General features: G+C 39.8%; 1 protein-coding gene across 1 annotated transcript in view; it reads left to right on the top strand.

Moving 5' to 3' along the window:
* The window catches only part of acin1a (apoptotic chromatin condensation inducer 1a), a 23,831-nt gene extending 12,704 nt beyond the window's left edge, over positions 1-11,127 (top strand). The window contains exons 6-19 of the mRNA XM_015014856.1: positions 68-973; positions 1,714-1,857; positions 3,139-3,206; positions 3,468-3,525; positions 5,809-5,848; positions 6,066-6,202; positions 6,782-6,925; positions 7,022-7,217; positions 7,329-7,474; positions 8,097-8,204; positions 8,312-8,419; positions 8,847-9,171; positions 9,271-9,362; positions 10,386-11,127. Coding sequence (XP_014870342.1) covers positions 68-973; positions 1,714-1,857; positions 3,139-3,206; positions 3,468-3,525; positions 5,809-5,848; positions 6,066-6,202; positions 6,782-6,925; positions 7,022-7,217; positions 7,329-7,474; positions 8,097-8,204; positions 8,312-8,419; positions 8,847-9,171; positions 9,271-9,362; positions 10,386-10,754 — 2,841 coding nt within the window. The 3' untranslated portion in view covers positions 10,755-11,127. The remainder of the gene's footprint in view (positions 1-67; positions 974-1,713; positions 1,858-3,138; positions 3,207-3,467; positions 3,526-5,808; positions 5,849-6,065; positions 6,203-6,781; positions 6,926-7,021; positions 7,218-7,328; positions 7,475-8,096; positions 8,205-8,311; positions 8,420-8,846; positions 9,172-9,270; positions 9,363-10,385) is intronic.
* The last annotated feature ends 2,530 nt before the right edge of the window (positions 11,128-13,657 follow it).

Here is a 13,657-nt window from a genome sequence, read left to right as displayed (position 1 = left end):
AGAAGAACGAATAGAACGAGAGCAAGCATTGGAAAGAGAAAAAAGAGAGAGGGAGAAAAAAGAGCAGGCTGAGAGAGAGGCAGCTCTGGAACGGGAGAGGATGGAGAAAGAGCGAGCTGAGAAAGAAAGGAAAGAACAGATTGAAAGAGAAAAGGCCTTAGAGTTGGAGAAACTAGAAAGAGCTCAGGCCCTGGAGAAGGAGAAGGCCTTGGCGCAAGAACGTGCTCTGGGACAGGAACAATTGGAAAAGCAGATGGTAGAGGAGCAAAAGAAGAAGGCACTGCATCAAGAAAAAGAGAGAGATGCTAACCTTCTTCCTCCAAGTGGTGGCAGTGCGCCAGAGCAAGAAAATGCCCATGCCCCGGTGGCCCAGAGTGAATCCCAGCCCTCAGACTCTGGTTCCACACCTCTTTCTCCGCAATCATCGTCTAAGAAGTTTCGCTTCCTGAGGGACTCCCCAGCTCGTCCTCAGTCCGGTTCTATTGTCATCAAGCGGCCCCGTACATTTTCTGACACCCCCCAGTCTCGGGCATCCCCCGTCACTTCACCGACTAGCATTGGGGGTCAAAGACCAGGAGGAACCCTGACCTCCACCAACCAGGAAGACGCACAGATTCAGTCCAAGCAGGATGTTGGCGCCGTGTCTGTAGGCTCTACAGGGACTGGTTCCGACGGACTGAACGCCAACCGCACTGCAGCCCACCCGGGTTCCAGAGAAGAAACATCCACGGCGGAGGCTACATTGCCAAAGACTGAAGAGTCTGTTGAGGGCAAGGATGAAAGGAAAGACTCTTCAATTTCTGAGGATAAAAGTGGCAGAGAGGCAAAGAAAGAAGAGAAAAAAGCACGACGAAGATCATCGTCAAACGATTACTCTTCCTCAGATTCAGACTCTGGGTCTTCGTCTTCTCGATCATCCAGTTCATCCTCATCTTCTCAAGATAAAGCGGTCTCCACCTCCAGGATGAGACAGGTAAGCCCTACAACCTCCAATTTGTCCTTTTTGGACAGATAGATTATGTGTGAAATAAGAATCTACATATAGTTTGAATACTAAGCTATTGTGCATGACCCAGTGTTATATTCTCACAGTGTGGTGGAACTGTCTACAGGACCTTGGCAGCAACAACTGCTATCAAGCATTAGCAATGAGTGTTTCACATCGCTGTGCAGGGATTTAGACCTACTCTTCTTTGCAGACATGAACACTCAGAAATTCACCAGTGTTGTTTTAAACATGCCAGACGCATAGAGGGCAGCGTAGCGCAAAGCTAAAACCTGATGTCAGCCAATCCGATTGCTTCAAATTTACACACCTCTCATTGGCTTGTTGAGATGTTTTTCCCCGTGGATTGAGTTTATGACCGGCCTCTAGCTGAGGTCAGTGTGTTCTGCAGTTTCTAGGATGTTCTGGGTTCTTTTCTGAATGAACCTTTGGGGTGATTTAGGTAGGAAGGTTTGTTTCTTACCTCCATTTTTAGAAATGGTTTTGTAATACTTTTCCAACTGATGTAAATTTCAGTAGCCTTTTTCCTTCTAATGAATAAAATTAACATTTGAAATCAGCTTTCTTTTTTCCCCACTTAGTGTAGTTTAAAAATATATAAAAAGTCCAAATAATTTTTCACGTCATATACTTTTACAATAAGCATAAATAAGTATTTTGTCAATTCTATCTGAACTATTTTTTAACTCTTTTACTTTTTATTACAGGAGGGGAAACATGAAAGAGGCTCGTCACTGCAGGCAGCCGAGCCTCAGTCTGAGGATTCGAAGGAGAGCCCAAAGGCCTCCCATCCTGAAAAAGAGCTGCCTGTAGCCAGGATTAACACCGCAGATGGAGACGTTCACACTATGGTCAGCAGCATAATGAACCTTTATTTATTACACTTGCTTTTTAAAATAACTCTTTGTTATCCACCTGAGGGACTATTGTAAATATTATTTATTGTTCCTGCTGACTGGAACGTGATGTAATCTGTCTCTCTTTTCTCTTTGTCTTTTTTTCCATTTTTGCGTTTCTTTTTGTCTTTACCTTTTTGTCTTGTCTTTCTTTTGTCTTTTTCTCTTTTCCTTCTGCCCTGTCTGACTTTTTTCATTCTCTTTTGACCTTTTTTCTTTCCTCCTTCCTCTCTTTCTTTCTATTTGTCTTTCTTTTTGCCTTTTCCTTATGCTTGCTAAATGATATTTGCATCAAGTACTTTTTGCCCGTTTTTAAAAAACATTTTACGCGGTGAAAAACAAAAATACTTTTATCATTATTATTAATTTTATTTTATAGACAGAAACACTAATTATTTATTTCAATCTAATGCAGTTTATATACATGGCATCAGTTCATTTATTCATTATTTCAAGTCACTGTAAAAGGCAGTCAGATGCACTTCATGTCCGATGATTTTGAATTCAGTTCCTAATCTTTCCAAAGCGATCCAGGCAAATATTGTCAGACGTTCACTGAAATCCATCATAAGTGTGTTTCAAGTGTAAAATCCACGTTAGTAAAAATTAGACTCAGGAAACCAGCATCATTCAAAATAATTTTATTTATTTAATATAATTCATTTGTTGGCTCTTTAGCAATATATATTGAGCAGGCATATGAATATCATAACATGGTTTTAATTACAAATTTCTGATAATTATTGAGTTGGTAAGTAATAAAATTAATTAAATTGAGATAAGGGGTAGGATTAAATACGTGTTCACGTTTTCCTGCTTCTTCTCAAACATAAATTAGTGACAAGCTAATTATTTTGTTCTTGGATATGTACACACATGTCTTCTCTGTCTTACTGATTACTTGTTCTTTTAAAAAAAAACTTGTTTGAAATAAATAAATTAAATGGAAAAATACATATCAAAACCCTTTTAAAATATTCTTCATTTTATTAGTTTATTACCTGAAGAGATTGTTCTAAATCCTATCAGTGGTAAATTGTATTTATATTTTATTCTTTTATTAGTAAAACAAATTACAGAAAATTATGTTTTGTAAGGTAATGTTTTTTGTTTTTTGTAAAATTTATTAATTATAATTTGGGGTGAAATCTTTTATCTTTCCCATTTAGGAAGCTTCACTGTGAGCATGCAGTTTCATTTTTATAAATATATATTCTGCCTTTTCTAAATTACCAGAAGCAAACGGATGCAAACAGGAAGAGAAAACACAGCGAGATGGAAGAAGAGGAGGAGGAACAACAAAGGTCTGTTTAGCTGCTCTGGTTTTATCCGACATCGCCGCAGCTGTTCCCACGCTAAAAACGAGTTTTATCTGTGTCACCTTGATCCAGCTTCACTTTGCTGGATCAGACACAACTAGCAGAAGCACCTTATCATATCTTGCTTTAAAATATAATAGTCCAGCTTTCAAAATCCCCAACAGCCTCTTATCTGAATTTGACGCAGGCATTTTCGAGGTCCGCATAAGAATGAGTATCTGATCTGTATTTCTAACCTTTATGCAGGCAGGAGAAAGAGGCTTCCACGGCAGATCCAGAAAAGTCCTCAGAGTCCAGTGAGGAGGTAAGACACCAATGGATGGACGGCAAAACTGTCAACAAATAGACACATACCACTGTGAAACATTTTTTTTTTACAATTACATAAACAGATGTGTTTTGTGCTCAGTTTTATTGATCAGTTTATTCATTGGTTTAATTGCAGTGTTAAAATGGAAACTGTTTCTGAAACAAGAAGTTTTCTTACTTTGGTTGACATTCAGACTTCAGTTGATTGTCTAGATGACAAATAATCCCACAAAATTGAACTACAAAAGACAGAGGCTGTCTTATATTCATCAAGATGGCCTTCTGGAGCCATTAACTAGATCACAACTTTCAAAGAACATGACAGCAGCTTCTTGATGATCCCTGTTTCACCTTGCGCTGCTCTGTTTTTCCGATCAGTATGAGGAACACAAACATCTCAGATATTTTCTCTACAAACTGGAACTGTGGCAACTTCACAGGGATGCTTGGATTTTGTTTCATCTTTGAAACCACTAATAATGTTGTCTCTGGATTGTGTTTAGCTGGACTTTAATTGTTTTTGTTGTTGTTGGGTTTTTTTTTTTTTTTCCATTTAAACTGAAGAACAACTTGCTGCTTAATGTGTCTGCGGAGAACTGAACGTTTAAGTTGCAGATTTTGGTGACTGGTTCTGATCGTCATCCTTCCTGCTGTTGGTGACGCATCGGAAGGACTCATGAAAACACACATTTCAGGGCCCAGAACCTAGAAGACAGTCGCACTTGTGCTTCACACTCCAGTCCCAACGTCTCACCCCGCACTGATTGGACCCTGGTTGTCTAATTAGGCAACAAGGGTCCAGTTGTGATTGGGCCATTCCAGTAAACATCAGGTTGCAGTGACTCCAAGGAATAAGTAGATCTCCCTCAGTGTCGAAATTTGTAGTTAATTTGAATTTTGGTTGTAATGTTGGCCAGAGAATCGGCTGTGAAAAGGTTTTTCTTTAAGTTTATCTTTAAATTTTGATAACGTCTGCTGTCGTGGAAATATTCGGACTAGGGACATAAGTTAGCGATTAATGAGGTAATCTAAAATTGATTGATTTTATCAGAGGACCAACGATTAAATAATAAGCAAATATTCTCTTTAAAATCTGAGTGTTCTCTTGTATCAAGAAGTCTGACCATCTTCCCATAACAAAGGACTACACACACACACACACACACACACACACACACACACACATATATATATATATATATATATATATATATATATATAATAAATTTAAAAAAATTATTTATATATAAATAATAAATTTAAAAAAATCTACTCGGTATAAACAGAAAATTGGGGTTTTCTCACATTGTTAAACTTAAACACTAAAAAATATAAGACAGGAACCGTGAAACCCTTAATTACCAAAGAACAGAGAGATGTTCATACTGTGTTGTCTGTGGTTGCTCTTAAAGGAATATTAAAAAGTCGCTTCATGAAGTGGATTAACTCACGGCAGCCTTCAAAATCAGCCTTGCTTAATAATAGCATTTTTGTTTTTTACCCGTCATGTTACAATTTTATCCGTTCTGCCCTCACTCCCTGTCCGGTCGTATCATCGCCTTCGTAGCAAGTCGGACATTTTTGGTTGATAAGTTGACGCTGCTCCGTCATGCAGCTCGGCTGAATAAGCGGTGTTAAGGTTATAACTTAAGGAGTGTTTGTATTTGAAAACAGAACCGCATAAAATGCATTTTGCATCCGACACCGGACTCTGTTTTCTTCCTCGTCCTGGAATTGCCCCCACCGACATCTTTAGTCCTGTAATCAGCTGGCTCCTGTGGATCAGTGGGGCCCTCTGCTGGGTGGCGGTCAAATTAAAACACTGAAAGAAGGCACATGTGAAGCGGGCATTATTAGTTAATCGATTGGAACTCTTGTTAAATCGAATAAGCCATTGATCGACAATTAAGTTGATTAATTCTTTGCAACCCTAACTGGGTTAATGAATCGCTGGTGTTGTGATTGGACACTTTAGCTTTCTCAATTGAATTATTTAAAAGAAAAAGAAAAAACATATAGATATATATATATGTATGTGTGTATATATATGTATATATATATATGACAGATATCATGTGCAAGGAATTTGAAAACATCCTTGCAGAGCAGTTTGTCCTTGTCGTTTTTTAGTTCTTACTTTTACCCTCACACTTGCTGCTTTTTGTTTCCTCCAACCTGATCTTTGCCGCTGCTCTCCTTTTGTACTGCTTTCCCATGTAGTTTGTGTTGTTTTTTTTTTATATATATATATTGTTTTTGTTTTGTTTTCGTTTTTCAGACACCGAAGGCTTTCTCCGGACGCAAGATCTCCCTTGGCAGTGAGTACATTCCTGGACTTCTAAGCTCTCATTTCTGACACAGTAGAGAAACGAGGTTTAGTTTTGTGCTTCTTTCTTCCTAATAATTTTCATTGCTTGAATAATTTAAGTGTGTCATATAAAACAGTACAAACTCTGAACTACACATTCTACCTCAATGAAAGCATTGTTTATCTTTGGCGTCTTGCTTATATCTCTGTACACTTTGATGTACCAGGCAGCAAACAGTCTCCAGGCAACACAGAGGCCGAACACGAGTCGGGGGCTGTGGCAGGTCGCAAGAGGAGGTGGGGCTCCAGCACAGCCGTCACTGCCAAAAAACCTTCCATCAGCATCACCACTGAATCACTCAAGGTATTTGCAGTATTTTGCGTAAGGTTTTTCTATTAATAATAGTTTGCAGCCTTGCAAAAGTTGACACATTTTGTTATAATCTCAAACTTTATTGCATTTCATGTGACAAACTGGATGTAAATTAAATGTTTTTAAGCATTTAATTTGTGCAGGAAGGTAATTTGTCTTAGCATGATTTCTTTGGATTGTTTCAGTGTGATGAATATTTATTATTCCTGATGGCTCAGTGACTTATTGATGTAGGTAACTGAAATAAAGGTTGATACGTTAAGTAACATTATTTAAAAAAATTATTATTTTTTTAGTGTTTTGACCTGTTACCAGTCAGACATATAAGGTCTGTGTGAGAGAGAGAGATTTTTTTTTTTTTTGTTCCTTTGTAATGTTTTGATTTCCAAAGTGTGGTGCTGGAAAAGTTTCAAACTTACCTTGAAATTGCCTAACATTTACTGTTGTAAAAGTGTGCGAACCCTGTACTAGAATAATTAAACTTTATCAAATTTGCTGTTGTAAAAACTGCCTCTATACAAAAAACAACAAAAGACCAATAACTGTTCTTCCTCCTTTTCTTATCGTTAGTCCCTGATCCCAGACATCAGGCCGCCTGTCGGCCAGGAGGCTGTAGTGGATCTACATCCCGAGGAAGCCGCTCTGTCTGGCGCCGAGGATGAAGACCGGGAACGCTCCGACCAGGACCTTCAGATCCGACGCACCGTCACGCAGGTCATTCCGCAGCTCGTAACTTTTTAAAGACACGGTGACCAGGAACCAGTCCGTTCACGTCACGACGCTGACCTCTGCTCTCTGCTCCGTTTCCAGGTGGTGCCTGTCGAGAGCCAAGAGAACGGACAGAAAGAAGCGAAGAGAATGAGGCGGGATGACTTTGAGGAAGACGATTCTCAGGTAGAGGGGGAAAGCGTAGCGGCCCATGAGGAGCAGATGGACACGTCTCTCCCAGCAACTGTGGAAACCCAGTCGCCAACACTAGCAAGCCAAGATACTGAAACCAACACTGGTACAAGAAGAAAGCCGCGTCAAACACCTATCCAAAGCTAAAAAGATGAAACTGATGTTTTCCTTTTATTTGTTGACAAGATTAAACTCACAGTTCATAACATTTTTCCAGTGACACCCAGCGACACCCTCATCCGTCGCTCCATCAGCCAGCAGAAAACGGGCGTTTCCATCACCATTGACGACCCGGTTCGCACAGCCAGGCAGCCCTCACCGCCCCGAGGCCAAGTCTCCAGCATCGTTCACATCTGGAACCTGGTGAGAAAACGCTCCTGTCAGACTAAAGCTGCTATTCGCAGATTATTTTAGGAAGCAGATCCAAAGTAGATGAGGTTCGAATGGTTTGTTCCAGCAGGTGGTGATCACGGTCTGCTGTGTCAGCTGCCTGTTTGTGGAAAAATTAGCAGCTTTGAAAAGTGTGAAATTAGGTTATTTTCAACATTTGGACAAGAATGGGCGGAGAAAAAAAATTTACATTTTATTTTTTATTCTATCTTGTAAAAGAAAAAAAATTGAGTTTCTGAGAAATTAAATCATCATTCTATTTATACTTGGATGATGACCGTCGCTGGTTTGTCACGTCCCAATTTAAGATTTGACTGTTTTAACAGATTTAAATGAATGTAAAATATTATCTAAAAAAATATATTAACAGTTATAAATGATATTACACAATGATGACCTGAAACGGTTTTTTAGTTCATTTTTATTGTTTTTACCTCCAAAGATCAGTGCTGGATAACTTTGAAAACTTACCTTGAAAATGCTTGGAAAGTTCTCGAAGCCAGTAGAATAACGTTTTGGGACATTTAAAGTTTGAACGTCTATTGCGTAATGTCTTCATTTTTCGGTTATAAGCGTTCTGTAACGTTTTCTCCAGGTAAGGCCGTTCACACTCGGCCAGCTGAAGGAGCTGCTGAGCAGAACCGGCACTCTGGTGGAGGACGGATTCTGGATCGATAAAATCAAGTCCCACTGTTACGTCACTGTAAGTTTTTAACCCATATTTGTTTTCATCCTGCACATTTTGAGTCTGATTGTGGTTCCTGAAAGTTTTGTTTTTTGTTTTTTTTCCCCCTGAATCTTTCTCCGTAGTACTCGAGTGCCGAGGAGGCGGTCGCTACCCGGGCAGCTCTTCACGGAGTGAAATGGCCTCAGAGCAACCCAAAGGTTCTCAGAGTAGACTTCTGCCAGCAGGATGAGGTAAGAGTCGATTTAGTCGGTGTTTTGTGTTGCAGCGACTGAGTTTCCATTAATCAACTGGAATTCTGAAAATAAATTTGCTTGGTGGAAACAATTTTGAAAACCGTTTTGGCGCTAGGATCAAAATTGACCTATTTTCGCAAACCTGCAAAGGAAACATTTTTTCTTCGCGTCACGAGTCGTGATCAACAACCAGATGTTACTACTGGAAGTACAGATGAAGGAGACGACAGGAGGATGATGGCACTGCATAATTTTTTTTAATTTTTAGCACCAAACTTATTCACGTGTGGTTTTAGCTGCGCGTTTTATTCAACGGAAGCAGCGCAGTTTTGAAATTGTTGTGTGGTTTTTTTTTCACTGTTGGAAAAATATCGACAAAATCTTCCGCACATTCGTAACGGAAACGTGTCTCTCCGCTTCGTAGTTGGACTACCAGAAAAACTCCTCGGGAGCAGGCGACAGGCCTGGAGGAGGAGAGGACACGGGAGCCGCCGGCGCCGCCGCCCCGGGACGTGGACGGACGTCAGGCCTGCCGTCGCTTCTCCCCGAGCGGGACCAGTGGGCGGAGCGCGAGCGGGAGATGGAGCGCAGAGAGCGGGCGCGGGCGGAGCGAGAGTGGGACCGAGACAAAGTGAAGGAGTTTGGGAAACCCGGAGAGGAGAGGGAGGGCGGTGCGCGAAGGTCTCAGTCCAGAGAGAGACGGCGGAAGGAGAGGGGGAAGAGCAAGGAGAAGAAGACGGAAAAGAAAGGTGAGAGGAGGACGGCTCATGTTGGATCCTTTAACCTGTACACGGTGGGATCGATGATAAATTTTTGTTGACCTTCTGTCGTTTTCTCTCTCAAAATAGCCGAGGATCCTCCTGCAAAGCTGCTGGACGACTTGTTCCGCAAAACTAAAGCGGTTCCCTGCATTTACTGGCTGCCCCTCACAGAGGAGCAGGTGAGAGACGAACCACACGGCAACTTTTACGCTGATTTTAAACATTTTTGTTTTCTTTTTGTTGCCTTACGAACACAAACTTTAGTGTTTTATTATTTTTTATTTTAATGAACATAATTGTAAAGTTGAAGCTGTAAGATTTTTTTTAAAGCATTTTTTTAACATTTTTTTTTTTATTACAAAAATGTGAAAAGTGTGGCAATCTGATGTCCCAAAATAAAACTCGGTCAATTGTTTTCTTTCTTGAGCTGTTAAAACGTAATAAATCCACTGAGGAGGAACAAACTCTAAGTATATTCTAGTTTTTTAGAACATGAGAAATAAGACAAAACTAACTTACAAGTAACTTTTCAGCAAGATATGGGAGCTTTTTAAAGTAAATAATTCTTAAATATTGGATTTTGTAAAAAGTACTAGTTCCACGAGCAGATTTATAACAAGATATTTTTCCCATAAGTGAAATAATCTGCCAGTCAAACTAGTACTTTTTTGAAAAAATCAGTGCTAAGGCATTATTGATTTAAATTAAATTACTTGTAAGTTAATTTTGTCTTATTTCACATGTACTAAGATAATTTCTCTAGAAACTGGACTAAACATACATGGTAAGATTCTGTGTTTTTGCAGTGAAGTTAGTTTAATCTTTAGATTTGTTGCAAGACTCACAGATACTTGACTCGTTGAAGATACTTGGAAAATAAACATCCAATTTTTTTTCTCTTATTTTTCCATCTTTGCTTTTTTTTTTTTAGTGCTACTATTACATATTAGCTTATTAGAGGATACATTTCTCACACTGAACTTGTCCTTTAATAAAGGAGATTTTAGAACAAACTGTTCTGGACTTTTTCCAAAGCTTGTCAGTAAAAAATAAACAGTAACAGTGGGAGAGTTAATATTTTAAGGTGCATATTTATAATTCAACGTTTCTTGACTTCCCAAGTCACTTTACTGAGAAAAACGTATCTCATATGAAAAATTTTTTCCGTCTTGTTTTTTTTTTTTGTTCTTTCCTCAATTTAGTTTCTTCAGCGAGAAGCGGCTCGAGCGGAAGAGGTAAAGGAGCGCGAGGAGCGGCGGAAAGAGCGCGAGAAGAGGCGAAAAGAGGAAGTGGAGGAGGAGGAGAAGAAAAAGGAGGAAGAGCGCAAGGAGAGAACGAAAGCGGCGGGCACCTCCGCCGGAAACCGGAGCGAGGGTGAGAAGGACAAGAACCGAGAGCGGGAGAGGGACAGAGACCGAGGTCGAGACAGAGACCGGGACAGGGAGAGGGACAGAGACAGGGAGAGGGAGAACGACAAACGCAGGGACGGGTACCGTAGATCCGGGGGCGGCGGAGCGGGATCGAGCCGGCGCTCGCGCAGCCGGAGCGAACCGAGAGACAGGAGGCGCTGACGGGACTGCCATGTAGACCGCCGCTCCTGCATTTGCCTTTCACTACATGTACTTTGTTACAACAAAGACCCAACAGAGGACCAACTGATGTCATTTCCCCCCATCTCTCAAAAGCATCACTTTTTTTTTTTTCCTTTTTAAAGCACATCTAAGACCACTGTCATGCTTACGGAGACCGTGATGTTTTGCAGTGTTGTTTTCAATCCGATTGAGGTTTCAGATCATTTCCTTTATGCCTTCGCTGACGTTTTCTTTCAGTTTTTTGTCCTGATCACGTAGCAGAACGGCACACTGGACAATTTCAAACTACTACAAAGTCCACTTTTTCTTCAAAGTCTAGATGCTGATTATACTTTTTTCTTTTTTTTTTTTTTTCTTTTTTTAAAGCAGCAGTTGACTCCTCTGGGTTTCAGCATCCTGCAACTTGCTGAGGACTTCCTTTGTTGCTGCATGTAGTACAAAAGCTATTCTTTTTTTTTTTTTTGCCAGTTCTGCCTGAAGAGAAAATTTGTTGGCCTGCGCATTTGCTCGCAGAAATCGGAAAATATCAGAAAAATCCCTGTTTGGCATTTTGTACAGACTTAAAATATCTGCAAAATCAAGTCTTTAAATAAGGCAGCTCTGGATTATTTTTGACTTAGTGTAAAAAAAAACAACAAAAAAACTACTAAGACAATGCAGTGTTCCTGTTTCTTTGATAAGAGATGAGATCATTCTCTGTGGGAGAGAATCTGTCACGACTAACACGAGCTCGGATTATGTCCTCATTGAACCTCTTTCCCTCCTCCCATCCAGCTCTCCTGTCAATACAGGCCTGAGAGAGATCGCATTATATGTTCTCCCACCAATGGTTTTAATATTGTTTTTTTTTAATCGTTATCATTTTAGTACAAAGATTTCATTTTGTTTTTAATTCTTTAAGTACGCCTATCAGTGGTGAATGTACAAATAATAAAAAAAAAATTGAAGTTTGAAATTGTCTTTTTTTTGTTCGGAGTAGCTGAGGAATTTTTGTTCTTTTCCTTTTTTACAGATGAGGAATTTTTCATGTCAGATTTAGTTTTTTATATCACACATCAAACTGGTTTTCATATCAGACAAAGACAACCAGAGTAAGAAAACAGTTTTCCATTTAAGGTTTTATTCATTAAAAGTTACTTGAACCAACCTGGCCCTCTGTGAGGAAGTAAGACTAATAACTCGTCTTTTAGTTTTGGTAACCATAACCCATGGTAATCACTGGGAGTCAACTAAGCAAGTCTTGCCATAACAGCAATGTTTGGTAAAATAAGGTTGTTTTGGCATCAAATGCTTTAGCCGTTTCTAAATAAAGGTCCAATATAACAGTTTGTCTGCTTTGTTTCCCCATAAAATGTGATGTGATTTACTCACTGTTCTTGGAAAGACATGGGCCCATATTCTGAAAGATTCTCAGTACTCTTTGAGAGTTCATATCTTCTTCGCCTAAACATTTCTGCCTAGGAGTCCTAGCTTACTGCCGCCAAGTGGTGAGGAATCAGACATTGATTGTTCGTGTTTTTTAAATTCATTTGAAAAGTATAAATTAGTTGTAAATACGTTAATTAAAGGTCTTAAACTTAGTGGTGTCAGGACTATATAACTTCGTATATTTAATGTAGTTTATTGCCTCATGCGTTTACACTCTAGCCGTAGAACTGACGATCTATGTCAGACTTACTGACGTAGATGAGGAGTTTTTCATGTCAGATTTAGACCTTGAATGTAAACCAGTCTCGTGAAACGATAGGTGTAGAGCAAAATGTCACACCAAACGCGTTACCCACGTCAAAACGCGTCCGACGTTTCATGTTCGACACATGTGCACTTTGAATGCAGACGCTTGACACCAGTGGTGAGAAGTTGTACTTCGTTACTGTACTTAAGTACAATTTTCGTGTATCTGTACTTTACTTAAGTAGATTTAATAATGGATACTTTCTACTTTTGCTCCACTACATTTTACAGTAAGTATCTGTACTTTCTACTTCACTGTATCGCGTTACTCGTTACATCCATGTCGCATTGCCCTTTTTTTCCGTTAAAATGTGAAGTTCGGGGACTCAAAGTGGCGCCGTAAAATCCAAGCAATAACGTGACTTACGTGTCTGTTGTCACCCATCGCCTCCCCCTTCACTCGCCTGCGGAGCTCCAGACATGCGCAGTGGCTTCCTCTGAGCGGGAGAAGATGTCTGTCTAATCGTCAGTAATATGATAGCGTTGCATAAATCTTAGATATGGCGACATGTAAAATCAGCAGCGCTTCGCTTTCACGGGCGGTGGGGACTTCGTCCAACTTTTAGCGTCACTTGGAAGGAAAGCTTAAAGCAGTGGTTTCCAAACATTTTCTCATTTTAATTATCGGCTTTATCGTCTCTTCCTGCCTGTTGATGACACTTAAAGAAAAAAGGCTCAACTCCAGTGCTCTCCACTGATCCTCCCTTCCTATTCCCTTAGTGTAATGTCCAGCGCACACTAAAAGAGTTGTCGGCGGACTGTCAGCCCATTTTCAAAACCTGAGACCGCACATTAGCCGACAGAAATCCTAGGTATAACGGTTCAATCGGATTCGTCATGTCATGTGGTGTCCAGCCACATGGGCACAAAATAATGGCTACAAGTCCAGTTAACTAATTTTAAAATCGGGCATTAATCAATGCTTTACTAGAATCTACCTGTGATGCATGACTAGAGTCAGCGTAAAATCCTGACTGAATGAAAATAATTATAAAATATTTATGTCACCTTAACGAAGAACAGCTGAAAAGTTACAGAAAAACTAATCAGAATTGGTTCAGCTAAGTAAAAAATAGATACTTTACAAACTACAGGCGAAAATAGCAATATAAAGGATTTTATTATTATATATTATTTTTCCATGATGA

The sequence above is a fragment of the Poecilia latipinna genome, unplaced genomic scaffold (genome assembly GCF_001443285.1).
Source record: "Poecilia latipinna isolate Pla-1442-1.1 unplaced genomic scaffold, P_latipinna-1.0 Scaffold1855, whole genome shotgun sequence".
NCBI classification, from domain to species: Eukaryota; Metazoa; Chordata; class Actinopteri; order Cyprinodontiformes; family Poeciliidae; genus Poecilia; species Poecilia latipinna.
This window is presented reverse-complemented; position numbering and strand designations above follow the sequence as displayed.